Raw genomic sequence first — 22,747 nt, 5'->3', positions numbered from 1 at the left:
TATTATTACGCTGTCTTTTACCATTGACTGATTTATCTGTGGTTCTCTGATTTTTTTTTCCTAAGATAAAAATGGTCATTCTGATGCAGCTTTGCTTGTTCTTTTCTCTGTCCATTCTTTTTCCACTTCTGTTCACAAATCCTTTGCATATTCCTTTCAGTCTTCATTGCTTCATTTACTTCACCACAGATAAGGAAGAAATACTATTGCAATAGTTCGCCTTTTGTTTTTGAACAACAAATTCAATTGTGTAAAGATGCATACATAAAATTATGATCTTGCTGTTTTAACCTTTGTGTATTAACATGGTAAATCATCAATTTGTGCATTTTAGGCACTTCGAAAAAATGTGAATTAAGTGAGATTAATTTCCTTTTATTTTAGCTTCTTAGAAAGTAGAGCATCTGAACATGAATTCAGATGCTCCCTAGGAATCAGAGTTGTCTTACTTCATGAATCTGTAAGAACTCACTCCTTAAGAAAATATCTTAAGGAAATATATAGAAGTATAGTAATATTACTATTCTAGGAGGTGTTGTGATTATAAATATTTACTGGTCAATAATGTTACTTGCATTTGGGCAAGTAGTTTGCTTCTTTGAAAAAGTTAATTGTCATTTACCTATGCTGGTTAGTTTTACTGCTCTGTGTTGTGTTTAAGTAATTTCTGTTGAATTTTGTCTGGTCTGTCAGGTGTGTCTGGTTCTGTTTTGGTAAAGCCAAAGACAAAACCTGTGTAGGCTGCATAGGAATTGTAACTGGGACAAACGGAGCAATAAGGCAACAAAATTCAAATGTAAAACCAAAAGTGTGTATGAGACTTGGAAGTAAGACTTTAGTCTTACTAAAGTAAGACTTTACACTGAATAAAAACCACAAGAAAAGGGGGGAGTGAGAAAGATCTAATAAGAAGGTGTCCTCAGTTTGTTTGGGAAGAGCTTGATTGATCAGGAGTTGGACTTGATGATTCTTATGGGTCCCTTCCAAGGGATATTCTACAATTCTATGATTGATTGAAATCATTCACATATATCTTGTTAAAAATACTGGTTATATATCTGACTAAATGCAGTGTCCCCAATTTTCATTTGTTTCCCACGTGTACAGTTATGTATGGGGATGTATTACGTCGTCTTTTATCTGACGTGAAAGCAGTTATCTTGACTCTCTCTAGGCTGAACACTAGTATCCTTTGGTTAAGTAGTCAAGCAAGATAGCTGAATAGTTATGTTAAAGTGTGCTCCTTCCGCTTTTCTCCTCACTTTCTTCTGTTTTAGTATGTATGGTATGGCACCTATAGAAGAATTAATGTTAAAACTTGCTGATTTTCAACTATCTTTACTGTACAACTGGGAATATTACCACTGGTCTGATAAGCAAAGTACTTTTGTGGGAATGCCTTTTCATATTAGGTGAAAAGAACTACATGTGTTTGTTACAGCTTTGTTGTATTAAAATACCTGCTCTTGATTACAATTGTTTGTAAAAGCATCTCCTTGGGTTTCCATATCAAAGGCACATCTTCTTGGTCTTTACTCTTTTTCCTTTTTTTTCTCCTATTTTCTTATAATATGTTTTCTGGTTAGTTTAACTGCTTAGCATTGTAATTGTCTAAAATAATTTATGACTTAGAATACCTGTGATACTCAGAGCAAGGGTGTTGACTCCTTGGAATGCCCTGTCCTTTTGGAGATGCTCTGACCTGTCAGTGTATGACAAAGGCAGATGCTTTTTTGAATATAGCTAAGGTTCCCAAAATACATGTGCTGACATAGGCATACAGAAAATGGAACAATACATGCCTCTAAAACACGCTTTTTTTTAACATTCTCATTGTTTTTTAGTGTTTTCTGATACTGAATCTGTATAGTGAAACTAATCTTGAATTTTTTTTGTGAAACAATTTTTGTTTTTTTTTTTTGAAGTCATAGAAGTTCCTTCAGGCCTACAGTGGAGGAATTGCACTTATTAAGAATGTGCAAGTGAAATTTCTTTTGTTAGAGAAGGCTGACTTGGTCAAGTCCACTGTCATGCACGCGTGTGCGCACATACGCTTTGTTTCTTTTATTTCTTTTTCTCCTCCTCTTCTCTCTGACCCTATCCAACTCCTTTGGACAAGAGTGAAAGAGAGAATTGTCTGACATCTGTGATGGAACTTGGGAATGGTTGGAGATTAAAGGAGAAATAGAGAAATGCATTTCCCTTCTGAGTGTAATTCCTGTCTCGGGAGTTGGGACTGGGCTTGGAATTCTTCAGGTTCTAGTTACAGCGTTCTCTCTGTGTAATCCTAATCACATATTGTTTGCTACTGATCTCTACTTTACTTATGGTTTGCCTTGAGTATTTGTTAATGAGCGAGTTTTCAGGCTGTTTATTTTTTTAGAATCTTTAAATAATGAATGGTAAATAGCTTGGCATTTGTTCACTTTAATTCAGATTGCAGTGATAGGGGAGACTATGAAATACTTGATTGGCAGTACACTGTTCGAGACCTTCTCATCAACCAAAAGTCAACGTACAGCTTACCTATTTTTTTGCTGTAATTTGCAATCTTTTCTTTTAAATTGTGGGCAGATGTTCTTTTCCCATTCGAATGGTGCCAACAGGAAATGTCGCTGCTTCTAGGTATTCATTGCTGATTCCTTATTCCAGTTTTTACAGTTTTCATCCGTCTGCTGCTCATTGGCAGATTATCGTCTGAAGCAATTTAAGAAGTATTCACAAAATGTAGGAAGCTATCATGTTTTTGGGGAAATAAATGGTGACGTGTGGTCGTGAGCACTGATAGTGAAAATATCTTTCTCCAGTATTGCAGACTCCTGAAAAGGACCAGTGTTAGTAAGCAAGGGATAAAACTTCATATATGCTACTTAAAACATGATCCAGTGAAAAATACAATGGGGCTCTCAGCTGTCAAAACAAAATTGGTCAGATTAAGTAATTGTATTATTCCTTTATATAGTTAAAAATAGTCAGTGATTAAGTACTTTGCTGGTGAAAATTAGGCCAAAAAATTATATGGTCAAGATATGTAGCCAAATAGTAACATTTAGCCTGATTTGCAAAACTGTTTGCAGGAAGGAAATGGAGAGAAGTAATGCATACTATGCAACTATGCAGAGGAAAGTAGGTATGTCATGGAAGGAAAACAATGTAGTGGTACTAAGGAAAAATAAAAGTCAGTATTATTTAAAAAGACCAGTCCTGAGTTTGAGAGGTTTGAGTTCAATATTGGGAAAGCTTTATGGAAGTGGGCTAGCGAATTTTGGTGATATGGCTGGAAGGAAAAAATCTTTCAGAACCCAGATTCTTTTGTTACTTTCATAGGTCTGATAAAACATTTTCAAAATTGTTAAATTCTTGTTTGCAATCAATTGAAACTTTAAAAATAATCACAAGGTGCTGAAATTTGCTTTATGCGTTCAACTTGCCTTTCATAGTTTCAATAATGATACAGTCATTTTTTTTGGTTGTTTTTTCCCACTACCCCCAGCTATTTTGGTATTAAGTGTTGTGTGTTTCTTTCCATTAATCTGCATTTCTGAAACATCATAGTAGCTTTTCTCAAATTAACAAATTTGGAGTATAATTTTGAATGAAGGAGGCTGTAACCTCTTGTGATTTCATTTCAACAAATAATTAAACAAACCTAGACTGAAGTTAGCTACCTGGTGTTATTATTTGAGATTCCTTGATGGGAATGCAAGAAAGAAATGCCATTTAAATTGTTTCAGCATGTTTTAGCAAATCTCAGTTTGAAGTGTATGTGTTTCTGTTGCTCTAAAGTTTGCATGCAGTATAAGTAACAGTGTTCTTACCCATACATGTTAGAGATCCTAGTTTATTGGCTGGCTGAATGACAGCAATTTAGGTTTCTGTTGTTGATTCAGCTTGTTATCAGTTGGCCACTTTTTACAATAACCTAGGTCTTGGTGACAAGAAGAGAGAAATGTATACGGTTTCTTCCCAGAAGGCTCTTGGAAGCATGTGGAAAAACAACTACTGGCATAACTTGTGGGGAACTTGCACAAATAAAAGTCTGTGTGCTTTGCCTACATAGTTCCTGCAGTATCTACAGCTACTCTGATTCATTAAGTGCTTGTCTGGAAAACACTACTGTACAAAACTATAAGGTGTTATCTTGATTGCCCAAGTTGGAAGAATAAAATACTTAACACAGTGTATAAAGAGAACAGAAATTTGGGCAACCATTAACTTTACTTTAAAGGAAATTGATAAGAGCTTAGTGATTTAGTACTACATAAATAACTTGAAATTAAACTCGGTCTGTGTCCATGCATGTTTGTGTTCAAGCATTTTCTGGACTACATTCATGTATGTTTATTATAGATCTATAACCTACAACAAACTCTTAATACTTTTATGATATCTTTCTGCTTGTCAGGTATATATTGAGATGCTGTATCAAAACTCCAGTTATTCTATTGTGGTGTGTTGTTTTGTTTTGTGTGTGTGTTGTGTTTTTTTTTCCTTAATTTCAGAATAAAGAACAAAAATTTGTCTTTAGGATAATTAAAATATAGGTTTCCAAAGGGAAATAAGTTTTAAAAATTAAGTGCTTTGGATATTTTAATTGCAAGGGAACAACAGAAGTGTGACAAAATGGATAATAAGTGTGTTTCCTTAAAAGAGAATCACAAACCAAGCAAATCCATACATAAAAGAAACTTCAGGTACGTGTATAGCAGGTTACTGTTTATATTCCAGGAAAGATTGCTCTCATATTAATGAATAGGGACTGTCATACCGATTTGTCCTGAAAACAGAAGTCCAAGATACATTAATTGCATGGAAGCATGGTGTTGTCTTTTTTTTTTTTTAATGCTATCTTTGCACCTCTCTTTGCTCTGGGACTTGTTACACTGCATTTAGAAGTTGCTAAATTTAATGTTTCTGGACTCTTTCAGTGAAACTAGTAGGGTACCTGGTTTGATTGGCAAGGTCGCGGGCCCCTTCTGCAGAATGTTCCCATCCTCTGTGTTCAGTCTGCTCTCCTTTTGTTTCCATCCTGTTTTCATGGCTGCTGTTCCTGATTGCCTCGTCCAACATACTGTGAAGGCAGTGTATGTGAATGTATTTCAACTGAGAATGAACTTACAATGCTGTGATACTGTCTGTAGGAACAATTATCTGTTGTACTAATAAGCTGTGAAGTAATGAGTGATACATAGATCACTGTGGTGATATCCAGTAAACCTGGCAATAGTTGTTTTTCTCCTGCTAATCCTTGTTCTAACAACTGTAGGTATTACTTACTGTAATGGATGTATCACTTTCAGCTACAGTTACGATTTGTAAAATGATTTCTATTCATTTGTTTCTATGACATTCATATAAAAGGTAATCCTTAGTTTGTTGATTTGGGTAACGCAAGGTCTGTTGAGACGGAGTAATAAGGAAGGGAGAAAAAGAATCACATAGGAAACACCTGCAGTTCTTTTTTAAAAAAACAATGTGAAGATATTTTTATTTACAGCTAGTGTTCTGTTGTTCATAGCTAGAGTAATAAATTAGATACTTTGATGTGTGCAGAGGAGTGCAGAATCCTTGTGTGCCTTATGAGAATTGCTCATATAAATTATGTCAGTCAGCAGCTTTGTTCAAGATCTAAGTGTTAACGCTGGAGCGGAGCAGTGGAAATACACTGAATCTACAGTTACACAAAGTGAAAGCTGTTCAGATTTATTGACTTTTTGTTCTTGATCATGAACTGTTTGAAGTAAACATGTTTACATCCAAAACCTCGTGCACCTAGATAAACAGTGCTGAATTTAACATGGCCTGCTACTTCAGCAGTGGTTAATAGCCCTGAAGATTCAATAGAAGTGTATCCCATCAGGATTTTGCAAGTTTTCTTTGCTTCTTGCTACCTTGAGATATAATAAAATGACGCTGATGTGTTGTGTGTTCTAACAAAGGTAACGTTTTAGGCATTTCTGAGGTTTGAAAGTTTACTTATACATGAGCTGCACGTAAAGAAGGTCGCCTACAGAAAACACTTCTTATTTTCCCCGCTTGTTCTTCAAATCAAAGCAAATAAGATTCAAATACAGGTATGCACGCGCACACACATTGCCCAGAGGGGTGCAGGGCTCCGCTGCTGCTGCTTGGCCTGCAGGGACACTGAGAGCAGGCGGCCGGGCGCAGGTTTGGTGGTGGGGTTGTGGCCTGGGCTGGGGCTGCTGTTCCCCTCTGCCAGCACCGGGCCGGGCAGCTGCCACAGTGGTGACACCACTGCGTGTTACGGTGTGCGGCTGCCTTGGAGGCTGGTGTAGCCAGCAGCAAAGAATGGCTGCATTGGGCTGGCTTTGTTGTCTTGCGTTACCCGGCTGCTTTATTTACTTATTATTCTTCCTCTCACTTTTTGAGAATCGGTCTTGATTAGTTTTAATTACAGGTAAGAGGTGATATTCAGATGGGATCCATGAAACAGCAGACCTGCCTACTCTTAACTTAGGATGCTGTTACAGGCTATGGGAAAAAGTGTTTATTTTGACATTCTTCTATCAAACTTCTTACACGATTGAGGAATGAAGCCAAGTGCCTCCAAAACATGAGAGAAGCACACACACATTGAGTGCCTTCAGGGTATCCCGAAGTTCAGGGATAGGTGACTAACGGTGGCCTGCCATGATATCTTGTATGTGTGTGTGAGGAGCGTTTCTGAAATGTTATATGTGGTGTTTGTTGGGGTATAAAACAAAACAGCTTTCTTTGAGTATTAGAAGGGGAATAGAAAAGGGAAAGGAAACAGCAGAAGTGTGAACGCCGCTCAGATTTGAGAAGCTGTTTGCCGGTATGAAATGTCTTCCTTGTGCGCCCATACGTGTTCCAATGAAGCATATACTTTGTTGCTCTTAAACTTTGTGATGCTCTTGTTCCTTCACAGGAGTGCTCTTGGAGTCTTTACATTAATTTTTTAAGTTAAGTGGATATACTGCAACCTATGTAGCAAGCAGCAGCTTGAGAAGTTGGAGTTTGTGCTAGGGTACAGCAGGTGCACAGCACAAGGGCATGTTGCCCCAGCTGGGCAGCCCTTCAGGCAAGCAGAAGCTGTGGGTTTGCATTTTCCTCAGGCTCAGAAAGTTGCAAAACCGGGACTGCTGCATCCTGGGCCAGTTCTCCACCTGCTGGGCACTGGGGCATTTGCCCAGGGGAAGGAGGAGGAGGAAGAGGAGGTCATTGCCTCCTGACTGAGGATCCTCAAAGTGCAAGATGGAACCTAATTTGAGGGTCCCAGTTTGGCTTCTTTGTGGGGTCGGGGTAGGAAACACTCACCCACTGAATTTTTTTATTTTCTTTTTTCTAAGAGAACAACAATTTGGGGCATGAAGAGAAGTGAAAATTAGACTTGTCTATAGTTTTGCCTGAAGCTTTTGCCTGACATACATTCAATATGAATGCTGAGGTGGCAGTCTCTTGTGAACCTGGAATTCGGGTAGCTTTACTCTTAACTTGAACCCTCAGTTTTACCCTTAATGTGAAATTCTTTCCTTTATTCTGAGTATATAGCAGTCACTTCTGTTTCTGTAATAAATTTGATAAAATAACCATCTGGAGTAAAATCTAATATGTAAAAGACTGCATGTCTATACACGTATAATGCATGTGTGGTAAATTTTTTATTTTTATTTTTTTTACAAGAAAACAAAGTTTAAATCAGGTTATTTAGAAGTTGTTCTCAACTCTCATTTTTTACTACTAAGAAAAAAACACCACACAGCTCCATTCTAATTTGTTGCATTGTGTTCGAGGACAAAACTCCCTCTGAATCACATCGTTTTGGAAAGCACCCTTGCACAAGTTAGAGGAAAGCCTGGCATTTTCCCCGTTTTCCACTGTTCATTCTGAAGGGATGTCAGATTCCTTGGGAAAAAATAATTTGTGAAAGGTCACAAACAAAATAAAGAACATTCTTGAGTATACAGTTACAGCTAATTGAGAGCTAAACACACAGTGCAATAACAACGTCGCTTGTGTTTGGAAAGAACATCTGTATGCGAGGAGGGCTTGGTTAAGGAACCATGGTGTGGCACAAATAAAAGAATGGTTGGAGACGAATCACTTTTCAGGTTTACTTTCAATATACAGTAGAATTAAAATGTTTTTGTTTAAAAAGACTGAATTTGTTTTTACTGAGGGCTAAGCTGGCTTCTTGCATTGTGTCAATACAGGATTAAAGCTTTTCCTTATGGAAGAGCCTCCAGTTGTGGCTGCTCTGCTTCCACATCCTGTTGTGAAGAGCCTACTCTTTGCTTTTCCTTTTCAAAGATGATCTTCCTAAAAATCATTCCCTAAAGGAAAAGATAGGAAGGTAGAGGATAGAATACGCTGCCATACCGTGAGGGTGAAATTTCCAGCACAGAATATAGTTCAGGGTAGCATATAGCTCCATACTTCCTTAAAGCAATATTTGTGTGTTTCAGGCACATTGTGGCCTACCAGAACTAAATTGCTATTACACTAGGTCTATTTAGTGTCTTCTGTTCAAAACCCTATTAATTCAGTTGCTAGTTCAAAATGGAAACTGTTTTGTGTATTTCTTTGAAGTGAACTAAAGCAAGCAGCTACTTGGGGTATTGACTTAAATTTCCTAGAGGTATTTGAGACCTTAGAATGTCTTCTAATCTAATTTCATTTTTTAAATAAGTAAATACTTTTAAATAAGTAAGCGTGACCCTGCAAGCATTGTTTGAGAGACCTGAAAAGTGGATTTCCCATTTTGGCAGAGGGCATGATTTTTTAAGCTGAAAATATGTAAGATGCAATTCAGGAAAAAATGGAGAGGGTAGGAGGAAGGAAGGACATCTCTCTGGCTCATCATACTCATCATACCAGGAGGTATCAAAAGACAAGTTCTGCCATAGTGCATTGTACATTGTATAAGTTATTTGGACGTTGATTTCAAACCCTGTGGTAACTTCTTCAGTTGTCTGGGAGTGAGTGGCTGAGCTGTAGCTGTGTTACAAAAGCTGACACGTGCGCGAATTACCAACTTTGAAAGCCTTACCCTTACTGACTTCCAGTTTGTAAAAGATTTCACTTCAACTCAGTGTACATGCTACTGAAGTAGTTTAAAGCTGATAAAATAATACTATAACTGCATAGCTGAATAGTTAATTATATGTATATTCGTACCTCTACAGCTAGTAAAAAAGTTAATAGCATAAGATAAAAACCCCTTTTCGGCCTGTGTCTTTTGTGCAGTTTTGAGTCTTATCAGTTAATTCTGAATAAATATTTTTATATTATTCTGAATAATTCTATTATTTATATTATTCTGAATAAATATTATTTATTTTTGAGATAGTCATTACACATAATAAAAAAGTGTTTTTTTGATGTGTCTGTTACTTATAAACCTGTCTTTAAATGTATTTTAAGAACCAGCGGGAGATAGGGCGTAAAATTCCTGTAGACACTGTGTTGTTCTGATGGGAACATCTGATTAAGAACATGGAGTGTACTTCACTGAAATCAAACTCAGAATATGTTAGAATTGTTGTTTAATAAGTAAAATAAACATGAAGAAAGATGGAATGGCACCGTGCTCTTACCTGCTTCATGGCATAATTGTATCTATCTATCTATCTGCCTATTTATTTATGACTTTATCTAAACACAGAAACTTCTGAAGGCAAAAAGCCTTCAACATGACTCTAGTATGGCTTCTGTTTCTGGGCAAATAGTCTTTCACTCCTGAGAAGAAGGACTGCATATGATTTGTGATGTCTGTCGTTACGTTGTCCTTTGTTTTATCCTGTAAAAAATCAAACCTAATCCAAACGTTAAAGTTTTTAGCCACAGCAGTGGATTGCATCTGGATGACAAAAAACATGTATTTCTTTTTCTAGGTGTGGGCATTCTCCTGTGTACCGTTCCCGTGAGATGTCAGGTCGGGCCCTTGTTCCATTTGTTATGGTAAATGAAGTGCCACACACAGTAATGTCACTGCTGAGGGGGCTTCCAGACTGTACCAGTCCTTGCATACGACAGAATAATATTCACGGAACGCTTCTGCAAGTATGTTTTTATTGTGTCTTTTGTTGTTTTTTTGGTTTTACTGTACAGTCAGATAAAATGCAGTGAGCTGTGCTGAGTGTTGACAGATTGTTAAACTACGTATGAAGCCTGCTTTTGAGTCGATTCTCTCAGATGATAAATATGGGATGCAAACTTCAACAGTCATTAGAAGACTGCAAGTTGTAAATATCAACATTTACATTTCATATAATGTTTCATCTCCAGAGATTAAAGTGCTTTGAGAGCAAATATCTTTATCTAAACATATCTAGAGAGATCCGTGTGACTCACCCAAAATCACAGAGCAAATCTGCGGCAGAGCTGAACTCTGAGCACCAATAATATCGTAAATGTTGAGACTTGCTGCTTACCTACATATTTATGTACTACTTGATTTGCCGTTCCTGCTACATCATTGGCTTCATGTCAGTTTGCTGTGCAAGACATGAGAAGTTTTATATTCTTCTGAAAACATTCTGGAGAACAGCTCACTATCAGTTGGGAATCAGAAATTTCTTCATTCCTCATACATCATTCCTTTGGTTTATAGCAGTCGGTTCTGCGTGTTTGATTTTTAAGCTATCATGATAATAAGTTACCCATTTTTATTGCCTGTTTTTCGCAAGCAACCCTCCAACAAAGGCATATTGTATATGTTCGGCTCTGGTAGTCTGCCTCTGTTAGTTGGCAGTCTGTCTTGGAACACATTCCCATTGTAAAGTGTGTGGTGTTGTGTGTATGTGTTTGTGGGATATTATTTTTTCTGCATCTTTTCCAGCTTATTATTTCCCTTTCAAATCATGACCTTACAGGAAACCCACGATAAGGAAGTGAGTGAAGTCCCTCTAGAGCTGTTATTGCCGACTCCACCTGTACCTCTCCACATCAATTATCAGCTTGTTTCTAATATATATTAACTGACAAGAATTAATTAGAAATCTGATAATTCCTTCAGTATTTTAGAAGTTGGTGTCACTTTACTTGTCCAAAAAGGAATGTTGGTAATTTTGAAAAATCGGCATCTTGTGAAAGATGCCAACTAGCTGGATTGGGATCAGAGTTCATCCAATTAATTGGAATTTGGCAGATGATAGGTAACAGAGAAGGTCATCCCAGTTTGTGGTTGATTCTGTCATGGTGCAGATGTCAGTCCGGCAGCCGTGTAGAAAGGAGGGGATTACCATCATCAAACTACCTGTGCTGCCGCCAGTGTGCCACAAAACTGGAGTCCTTCTGGAAGTGTTAGGAAAAGAGGGTTGTTCTGACAGAGGTGGAAGTGTTTTGTTAATCTTCAAACAGATTATGACCTTCATAATGAGGGTATGGACTGGCTGTAATGTATAAAGCCACTGCTGCCTTTTTAGTGACCTTGTAGAAAAGTTATAGTGGAGGGTTGGTTCTGAAACTGCCCAAAAGATGATCAGTTTTTTAAGCCAGTGTTGCTAACAAGATCTTATGCGTAGGTCTAGGAGGTTTTCGTTTCCATCTGTGTGAACCAGGAGGTATTTTCATTCTCAGGTCTTTACTGTCATCTCTTGGTCAGTTTTGGGCAGTTACTAGGATCTAGTACTGAATTGCTACTGCACTGGGGGAAGACTGGTGCTGTCAGAGTACCACATTCTTCAAAAAAATGTCAGTGGTGCCATAGCAATCCAGTGATGTTTGGTCTCTTGTGTGTCTTGGGCTTTGCTTTTATGATTTGTGTATCAAGGTTGTGCCGTGTTCGTTTAATACTTAATCAGATGTAGCGTATGACTGAAATGCTGAACTAACTGTTTCTAGTTAAAAACAACAAATATTCAGAAGAAATGCTGAAGGGTGATAGATTTACAAAAAGGGAGGCACCGTTTTTTGATGTTGTACCTGTAAAATACTAGTGCCACGTAGTTCACCACATAGTGTGCACCTACTGTAAATAGGAAGGCAAAGAGCAAAGTCCTGTGACTTTCAGGGGCTGTTGGATGGGTGGTTTCAGTTTCCGTTTTATCATTGTGAGGTGGGACTTGCAAGGCTTATTGAATGGAAGGTTGTTACCGGACTATATATTAAAGCATTGATTCTCTGAAGCCGTACTTAAAGAGCGGTTAAGACAATGATCTGACAGTGTTCAAGACTGCACTGCATTTCCATGGCACAGTAGAGAATTTATCTTCTTCTCTGATATGAAAATCCCTACAAAAAAGAGTGAGCCTGTACAATGCTTGATAAAATTTAGATTTTTTTTTCCAGCAATACAAGGCCAATGTCTTATGAAAACAGAATTCAGTTAATTTAATTTCATTTGTTCAGTCACATTAGTCAGAAGCTGACTGTGTTCACTGCCTGATCTTTATTTCAGTGTTCATATGCTGTCAAGTCTTGAGCAGGAAAATTGGAATTGTTCAGACTTAAAACTTAGATGGCAGTGCCAAATGTAATAAATTTTGAAGGTAAATTACAGTTATGTTTCAGGGTTATGTAACTGCTTCATCTGTTGCAAGCCAAATGTTCATTTATAGACAGATCATTCAAAAAAAGTTCAGACTGCAGTGTTTGTCCAAACACGGGGTGGTTTTCAAAATGCTGAGATTGACAAGGACTATTTGGGACAGTAAATACAAATGTGTTGTGTTTAACTTCAGTCTGCTGCATCAAGTGAAAACATGGCTTTTGGTCCCCAGTGTGATAATCCTGACTCAATTTGTGTATGAATATAAATGTGCATGAGGATAAAATAATTTTATGGCTTACTTGTTTTACATAAGAATTATTTTCAAGAAAGAAGGAGGAATGCTGTCATTCTGCAACTCTTACAGAGCTGAAGGTAACCTTCAGGGAGTAGATTTGCATCAGAAGTAAATGTGTTGGCTTAAAAAAGACAAAGAAAAGTCCGCTCTATGCTTAGTATTTCCTCTATGAATGCAGTTTCTAATTCTCTGTTATCCAAACTGGTATGGGGGTTGGGGAGAGACTTAAGCTTGTAGTTCACTAGAAAATGTGGAAATCTTCTGTTGGCCTTATTAAATGATTAAATATTTCTGGCTTCTGTTGTTTGAAGATCTAGTTTGTTGTGTGTTTATTTTTATTTATTTATTTATTAACCTGATTAGCTGAAGGGAGGAGCTTGTCCAGAGCTTTATGCAGAAACTTTTTGTTTGTGAAATTTCTTTGACTTTTGACAGTTACCAAGGATCTTAGAGTAGGTGAGAGGATTGCAAGGTATCCTTATCAGAGGATCCATGAAGTAGCCAAAATCTGGTCTTCTGAAATCTGGGGTTGTGATCTTGTGTTTGCCCCGCTGCCTTCTCTCAGGACCCTGAACTCCATTATCTTCTCACTGCAGCCAAGCTGCCTTCAACCTTTATGTCCCCAATGAGCCACGCCTTGTTTGTGAGCAGGAAGTCCAGGAGAGCACTGCTCCTTGTCTTTTTTTGTCAGAAGGTTGTCATTGCTGCTCTCCAGGAATCTTCTGGGTTGCTTATGCTGTGCTGTGTTGGTCATCCAGCAGATGCCGAGGTTGGTGGAGTCCCCTATGAGGACCGGGGCCTGCAAACTTGAGGCTACTTGTAGCTGTCTGTAGAAGGCCTCATCCGTGTGTTTGGTCCTGCTCAGGTGGCCTAGAGCAGACGCATTGCAGTGTCACCTGTACTGCCATCTGTTCTTGAATCCTCACCCTTAAGCTATCCCACCATGTCTCTGTGATCCCAGCAAGACCATAGCCCTGCAAATTGCATGCAGACGTCTTAATGCCTGGGATTCCTTAACCTACCCCTTTGGTGCTTTAAAGCAGAAAAAAAGTTACAGGATGCCTGAGCACGGTTTGTCTGGAAAACAATGCAGCACCTTTAATTCATCCAACTGTAGTTTATTCATAATGATTAAAAAACTCCCAAGTGCATGAACTGTCAGACTGGTTTGCCAAAGAAAGCAGATGTTAGACTTTTGCTTTTGTTTTTTATCTTGTAAGAATCAGGTAATATGATTGATGCTGGGTTTCAAAGGCTCTGCTATGTATGTAGACCTAGAATCGAATTGTTACAAGTACAGGAGAATAGCAGCAGGAAGACTGAGGCTTTCAGTCAGTTCTGCACTCATTAGTTTTCGGAAATCTGCTCACATTTGTGCGTTCAAAAATCTGTACATACCCTTACACTATCTTCATATTGAGAATAATCCATTGGTCTGCTGCAATTAATCACGGAGCAGATATAATTACTGTTAAGGTTTCTGTCTTTTTCACATCAAAGAATCTGCACATCAGTTGGGTCATCATCTTGTGTGTTGGCAGTTTGATCTACCTCGCGTTCGCTTTGGCAAGCCTGCAGTGATGCATTTTCTGAACACAGATCAGATAAATTAAGGTTATTAAAAGAGGCAATACGTTTTCTTTTGAGTTCCCTGTGCATTGTTTTGCCCATTTCTGAAATGTTGATAGTGCTAACCTGCTTCCTAGCGGTCTTGTGTTGATTTATACCTAAACAGTGACAGTGCCTAGCTTCAGGCTGTTCTACAGAATTGTACCACAATTTTTGCTTCCTCTGTCACTGTCCGATTCACTATGCAGTCCCTGCCTTTTGGAGTGCATTTTGCATTCCCTTTGGCATCGTTGGGCACAGATTAGGAGAAAGGAGGATTCAGTGACTTCTCCCTCATCATTTACTGCTTGTATATGAAGAGAGAGAACTACATGAGTTTGTTTATATGTGTATGCTGCCTCCATTTGCTGTCTCCATCAGGAGATGGATTGAACTGTCCAAGATACAGCTTCTCATAGAAGTTCATTGTGGGTTGTGCAGTTGCACATACGAGGAACAATTTCTGTCTGGAAGCTTCTTTGGTTTTGAAGATTATTTACATTTTTGTTGGTACTTCATATGCACAACCAAACAACCGCACATAATAAAAATTCTCTGGCCTATCTTGTCTTTGCAGGTGGATCCTTCTTGTCATGATTGGTTTTGTTCATTGCTGCAGCTTAGTCACAGAAATTCTGCCTGGTCCCTGGGAAGGTTTCTGTCCATTTCCCCTATCTTCTCATCTGAGGTCTAGCTGGTAGCTTCTATTCTTTCTGTTCTTTGCAGTCTTCCCACTTACTGTTATCACTTCTACTGATTTATCCTGAAATTTGCTCTCTGAGCATATGCCAGTGTTTACATCGCAAAAGAAGAACAGTCTCCCCTCCTATTTGGGGAGTGCTCATGACCTGTTCTTTAAAAAAGAAAAAGAGAGATCTGCTAAGTGAAAGATGAAACAGAATTTGTTTTGATGCAGGGTTAAAACTTTATGAAGACAAAAGTGGAATTTCACTTATTTGATGATGGTTCCAGTGTCATCAATCAGTAGTCAGTTACTCTTCACAAATTGTTTCTCTTAATATTCAAATTTTCTCCACACATCCACAAAACTCTGTTAAAACTGAAACTGTTTCAGCTCTGTTTCAGTATTACAGCATGAGGCTGGTTCAAAGAAGAATGTTTTGTTTGTTGTTTTGTTTTTATTTTTACTAGCTCAGACAGTTCTCTTTCGCATGTGAATGCGAAGTCCTGTGCAAAGGATGTTGGTTTGAGTTTTTGAATGTTCTTTTGTTTGTTTTGCTTTTGAAGCCAGTAGCACTGCTGCATCTTTCACGTGTTTAAAGCACACTGAGTCACATCAACTGAATTGCATGTGACAAAAAATAAACCTAATAAGAGATGAAGGGCTTCATAATTCTTTACCATTAATGTTAATTGAAGATTAAATTTTCCACTGACTTAAGTTAGACAAGAAATTAATAGTTGAATAGTTTTTCAGGGAATGTCAACATGCCATAGAATTAGATTCATCTTTCTTTTACTGTACGATACTTTCAGAATCTAGAAACTTCTTATAAAAATGAAAAACCACATGACTGCATGACAGATTTTTCTGCCAGCTATACAGGGCTTTCATAAATCTGATCTTCTGTTTTATTTTTTGTGGAGTTATTTATTATTATTATTTATGATGGTGGAACTTTAAATTCAAAAATCTAAAAATCAACTTCGTGGGTATGATGTTTAAATAATAACGGAGAGATGGAAGAGGTGATTTAAAGGTGGAAGAAGTGGTTGAAAGGCTGGTTGATGACTTCACTAAAGCAGCAAGAAAAGCAGAACAAGAATACAAGTTGAGAACACTCATACTGGGTCACGCAGATACTTGTCTGAGTCAGTGTGGTGCTTCCACCAGGACTGATAGCACAAGCCTAAGAAAAAGAGTAAGACCAAGCAGCCAGAGGAACGTGTGCTGCCCTCGCTTAGAGCACTCTTGAGCCAGAGGTGTATGGATGTGGCTTTGAACATCAAAAGGAAGTACATCATTGTGCTGATGAAAAGAAGCAGTTTATGATGAAAACATCAATATGTTTGGTAGTTTAATTATCCAGAATACTTGTATCAAGACAGATTATTGTCGATGAAAGTAAAGCCGACCTAATGAACGTGAATGCCTTTTTACCTCCTGTGAGAGGAGGAGGATTTTTAGCTTAAGCTGCTACAAAGGAAGGTCAAGCTGCAGGTATCTGAGATTACTATCAGTCCTGTATTTTATGAGTTTAATACTTGGACACTTACTCAGGAATAAAGGCCATTTAAATAAATACGAGCATTTGAAAATAAAGCAGAGAGGAATGATGCCTGGAGAAGATCTAGCAAGCAATCGCAGGAGCTTTATTGCAGGACTGAATAGGTAATAAAAACCTACAGACTCCAGTGGCTAGGGTGTGTGATTATGATAACAGGAGACAAATTAGGCAAATATATTTTGAAAGTAATTCTTGGATGTTGGTTTTTGTGGCTGAGTGAAAGAGAGAGGTGTACTACTCGGTTACCTTGGCCCGAAATCCTTGATGTGAATTACCAGCAGGGGTGTCAGTGACCGTATTCTTTTGTGTTTTGTTTTGAAGACAAAGGATCGCCAGGGTCTGAGGGAATGAATGGGGAAGTAGCATATTGTTTATTTGGCTTTATTCAGTAGCGCAGAAACTGACTATGGTGAATTACTTTTTATTTGTCTTGGCAGTAACGTTTGAAGTATAGCAGTTCAACATTAGCTTATAAAAACTCAGTGTAGTAAACAAATGGTACATTATCTACAGATCAAAGAAATAAACCTGCTATAATTAAATGTTGTCCAATGAAACTTCCTTCCAGCTGTTTCTTTTCGAAGCTCAGTTTTTAGTGTTCAAGATAAGCCTTACTTTCAAGATTAGTACAAAGAGAAAAGAAATACTGATGTCAAGTTGAAAACATATTCACTTCCATAGCTGGCAGCAATAGAACAGTTGTCTCATTTCTTCATACTGTAAATTTGTATTAACTCTTATCCAGAGGGGTTCACTGCTGTAAGCGTTTGAGAACAAGATTTGTGTTTTCTGTCTGATATTACATGAATGCAACAGGAACACGGCTAAGTTTCAAGAATGGGAGCAGACAGCCTCTTAGAGGAGATCACTGATGAGATTCTGTCAGAAGTTTTCTTACAGCTGCTTTTTAATGAACTTCTGTGGTACCACTAAGTGACTAGACAGATCTGCTAGTTGGACATGACTTTCAAGTTGCTTTAACTGTAATTAGCAGTGCTCCCAAATATCATGTCTTTGACTCCTTAGAGATACCATTATTTTTTAAGAGAACATAGATTTGTGCAATTCTTACAACTCTGTTAGTTGTTTTTATTCAGTTTCTGTATGGTTTTTGATTTCATTCCTACGGTAACTAAGTATTTGCAGAGATGCTATTATTGAAAACTTCATGTTTACAACTTTAAAGTTAAGAAAAACTTCAACAGAACTTAAAAAAAAAAAAATAATTGTTTTAGTACGGAAAAAGTGGTACTTATCATTTAGGAAAAACAAGGTTGCTGCTGCTGTTTTTTATTGAGAGGTAAATGTAATAATGGCTCCTTTGGGTTGTGCTGGGTATAGTGTGAAAGCTGCCCCCTCTGCAAAGTAAGACTTGATGGTGCGACGCCTCCCTCTCTCCCACACCCTCCATTTTGATGCTCGTACTCTGGGTACGGCCTGCCGTTGCTGTGGCCGTGGCGTGGCCACCCTTACCCAGTGCACTGCTCCCGCTCCTTACTGCAGGAGAGCTCCCCCGAGGTGTGTTCCTCGCGTGGCTCGCAGGCGCAGTGCAGAGCCTGGGGGGGAATGCGCGTGCCGCCACTTGATGTACACACTGCCTGCCCTTCACTTACAGCCACGGAGCATCCCGAGCCTTCGGGTTAGGTCTTGGATAAGAGCAGGGACTGAAAATGTCAAGTACTGATGTGGCTCCATAGAATCACTTTTATTAGGTGTTAGGATTAAACTTAAGGAAAGAGAAATCCTCCTATAGGTGCAGTTTTACAACGGATAGATTATTTTCTCTTTAGATTTCTCCTGAGAGATGTTAGAAAAGAATACTGTTGGCACAATTTCCTCCTTACTACTACTTCAGGCACTGGATGGTTAACTTGATTTAGACCTCCCAGAACAGCAGTTGGAACTCTTGTAAAATCTAATTTTTTTTATAAGTGTTCAATTCTGTGCTGAAGTACATATTTCTCACACCTGTTTTGTATTACGAATCTTTAAGTATCCCTCATGATTAGTCAGGAAAGCAATACTATCACTCTTTCACAGACAGAGGATGTTTTTACAGTTGGGAAGGGAAAAGTTGAAACTTGTAAAGTGTACTGAAGATATAATATTCTCCTAGGTGGTGCAGTGGATTAATTTAGTACTACACGGAGTTCATTTTTCATCTCCTAAAACATGTTTTCAGTCCCACCCGCGTAGGATAGTTTTCTCTTCCTTTTGATCTAGAAACCATGTCTTTAAAACTTTCAGAGCCAAAAGAAAGATAATCCTGGATATACTTCCTGGATATACTTTTAAAAATACCCATCCATGATAAGTTCTGACTGCTTGAGGATGTATAAAAAATATTTATGAACAGTGAGAGCTTTTTTATATACTATGTGCTGTGTTTCCAGAAGTTTAGGCTACAGTAAGAAATTGTGGGAAAGGGCCTCTTGGTTTCTGGAAGCCTTCTTAGCCTGTTTCAAAGCAGAAGATGCCCTCCATGGAAGAATAAAGTTGAAAAAATGACTTTTTAAAAGATTGCTGGATAGGAGAAGTGAGTGAAGAGGTACAAGGGCTTTTAAGTGGACAGTTACTCAGTAGAGAATCACCTGTACTGAAGGCCAGGATGCAGAACCTCAAATAATGGAACAAAAAAGTTGAAGAGAGTGAAGAGGAGAAACCTGGAAATCTTAAAAAATGTAACAAAGTAAACACAAAACCAGATGAATAGACTTTCAAAGATCTGAAAATCTATTTCATGGTGTTCATGAGTCTACAAGTTTTTCAGTTAAGGAAGGCCATTTTTTCTTTCCTCAAGTTTAAAGCACGCTGCTTGTACTTTTTATTTCTGTTTGTGTCCCAGTCATTTCTTGCGATAGTGTTTTTTACCATCGTTTCTCTTGTTTTTATGAAATATTGTAGAATATCTCATTTTGGAAGTAGTTATTATGGCGCTAGACTATACTAGGAACAGTTTTCAGATGGCTGTTTCACTTAAAAGTGTTTTTTTCACTTAGACGCTGAATCTGAACTGACAACGTACTCTGGATGTTGGCTTTATTTCTCTGATGTTGTTTATTCATGGGCTGAAGAGAAGAACGGGGAATGGATATCCAGGCTGAGAAAGGATTGTACAGAAATCTCACTGACATAAAGAAACAGCATGGGACAAAGTTTGTGTGGGGCAGGATGAACAAGAAGCTGTGTTATACTTGTATCTGGTGGGGTTTGAGGGGAGGCAGTTCTTACTGTAAGGGTCTATCTGTATGGTTTGGGTTTAGGTCAGGGGCTGTTTGGGGAACAATGCTCTATTGAAAGAAAATTTGTTTTCCACTGTCTAGTACAACATGCTCCCAGTTTGGGGACGTTGCTGCCAAACCCACCCAAAAGTACTGTGGATTCTGAGTTGGATCATCAGAAACAGCTTCCAGTGGGACTGCGGGCAGCACTTAGACGTGAAGTCCCCTGCAAAGCATTTTTCAGGCCCTTGAAACAGCCTAGGTGTGGTCTGACAGCAGAAAAGGGCACGGGGAGTGCCGAGAGGGTGATAGGGATGCTTCTAAATTTATTACCCGTCAAGGACCCTCCTTTTCCCTGCTCCTTCCCTCACAGAGCATTCCAGTCATCTCTGGATCATCGGAGCTGCCTTGTGTTTGGGAGTGTGGAAACCTCCCACATGGCTTCAAGCAGGCAAAGAATGAGTGAAGCCTCTGAAGGCACGATAAGCAGGTGCTTCTATTCTGTCCTCCCTCATTCCTTCGCAGGTTTTCACCTACGTTATCTTGCCCTGTTTCCCCTGGCACTATGATCTCCCTCCTCCTCCCTCCTTTCAGCTCTTGTTTCAGGTGCTTACTTTTCCATGTCTCTGTTCTGTACTATGTCCTCTTAAAGAGTAGCTGCTGTCCTAATAAATTGTTGCTTATTTCAGTACGGTTATTATCCTGCTGGCAGAGATGCCTGTCAATCTGTCTGTCTGTATATACAGTCGTATTCAAAAGTGTATAATTCAGATTCAGTGCATCTTCACATCTATGATGAATGTCTGAAGTGTTTTTGGCAGGAGGTCCTTCTAGCTGTTGTAGTTCATTCAGGCCTGTGGTGAATTTTTGGTTGTTATTCTGTTTGGGTTTTTGTTTGTTTGTTTTTGTGGGAAAATAAGCAATGGTTATTAAATTTATTCCCAAATACACTAAGTTATTTCCATAGATGCAGAAAAGTCTTTGTCAAAAGTGGGTGTTGGGAAAGCTGTTTATACTTGGAAATCACCATTGTCCTTTTTTGATGGAAATGCACCAACAGTAAGATTAGAATGTTTATTTTATTACTAGAGATCAATTAAGAATCCAGCATTTAAATATTTATGACCTAAATGAAAGATATTGAGTGTTTATAGTTCATATTGAGTTTAACTTCAATATGTTTTAAACTTCTTAGCACCTTTCCTTCCTTTCCACAGTGTAAATGCATGTATTTGTTTAGCTTTATAGTATTAAGTTGCTATTCTTCAAGGAAAAAATAGTTCAAGGTAGGAAAAGCCAGCTCACAACTTCTTTCATTCCCTACAAAACGCTCTTAAAGCAAACAAAATGCCTGTTATGTACTCATGTTTGTAAGTTCCAAGAAATCATTCCCTTATTCTTCTCTGGTTTTCTGTCTTGTCTCAGTGGTAAATCAGACACAATTGGCGATTACAGCCAGAAACTATAAAGAGACTAATAATTACTTCTTTCAAAGAAAATATAAATGTAAGTATTTTCAAGTGTGTTTGACTCGTTTACTTTCCTTCTATTTTTTTGAATTAATGTATCATTCAGTGCCATAAGAAATTCCAGCTAGAACCTTCACTCTTTGAAGCAGAGGCATTTTTGAACACTAACTGACTCAAGATACAAATAAGAAAATGTAAATCGTACTGTCTGCATCTTAAGTGAAACACCCTGCATTCTTCATGTTTTTAGTTCCTGTTAATACAAGAGTAATTAATAAAATCAGGGGAACGTGTGTGTGCCATGGTGATGCTGCTATTGTCACATCTCGTGAATGTCACCTGCTCCTCCCAGAAAGCCTCAGAAAGATGTAGAGATGCACATCTGAAAGACTTCACATGTATATGTCATTGCCAAATAGTTGTTGTTATTTCCAGATGTACCATCTAATGAACATATGCAGTGTTTGCGTATCCTGTGTTGCAGCATAAAACCACAGCCCATAGATAGTTTCAAAAGGACAGGACTTTGTGTAATTACCTTTGGGTAGACTTCACAGGAGAATGGTTGATCAGGCAGAATTTCAAACTTCAGTGATGGTAATAGTTAGAGTTGTATTAAAATAGAGACCTTGAGAAGAAGGGAGTGAGAAGCCTCAAGTGCTTCCAGCAATAGAAGTGATTTTTCGTTGTTGTTTTGAGTCAATCATTTACACCTCTTAATTATCATATGATGAGCAATTATTTGAAAATGAATCAAATTAAAGTAGATTCTGGAGGTCTTAGGAAATGACGATGTAATACTCTTACAGCTGTAGGTGTTTCTCCTGGAGCCTTCCACTCTGTTAGACATATAAAAATGGTACCATGGCGTCAGGTGGATTGTGCTGTCAAAAACGAAAGAAAGAGATTATAAAAACCAAAATGATTGTTTTATGTTTAACTAGTTTTAAAATAAAATATGGAATCTTGGCACTTGCTGATTACCGGGGAAGAAAAAAGTAGTCTTAGTAACTTCATACTGTATTCAGCACTAAAAGCATAATACTGTCTTCCCTGAAAATATAGAAACTGTTGATAGCAGTAGTGGATACACAGTATTAAAGATGGAAATGCAACTGCAAATAATGTAACCACAGAGAATTGTTTCACGTTCTTCCTTTTTTGTTTTTCTTAAAAGCCATAATGCATTCTCAGGTAGGTAAAAAAAAAAAATTTACTTTTAAGTTAACCTTTCAGAGTACTACAGTGAATGTGGAATGCCCTCTGACAGAAGATTTAATAATTTCAATGACATATAAAGCTGTTTTCAGTATTTTACACTGTGGTGCTTGTGAACAATTTAACAAGAAATTCATTTTATGTTAACTTTAATTTGTGAACTTCGATGATCACATGGTCTAAACAAATTTTTTCATCCTAAGTATTTCCAA

At 38.0% G+C, this 22,747-nt stretch overlaps 1 protein-coding gene across 10 annotated transcripts in view; it reads left to right on the top strand.

Annotated features, from left to right (window-relative positions):
- THADA (THADA armadillo repeat containing) overlaps positions 1-22,747 on the top strand; it is a 170,965-nt gene that overhangs the window by 68,075 nt on the left and 80,143 nt on the right. For 8 of the 10 annotated variants that reach the window (XM_066993773.1, XM_048057630.2, XM_066993774.1 and 5 more), the window contains one exon: positions 9,876-10,044. In XM_066993773.1, coding sequence (XP_066849874.1) covers positions 9,876-10,044 — 169 coding nt within the window. The other 2 variants (XR_010830148.1, XM_066993778.1) reach the window with 2 other exon arrangements.

Source organism: Anser cygnoides, chromosome 3, assembly GCF_040182565.1.
Source record: "Anser cygnoides isolate HZ-2024a breed goose chromosome 3, Taihu_goose_T2T_genome, whole genome shotgun sequence".
Lineage (NCBI taxonomy): Eukaryota > Metazoa > Chordata > Aves > Anseriformes > Anatidae > Anser > Anser cygnoides.
This window is presented reverse-complemented; position numbering and strand designations above follow the sequence as displayed.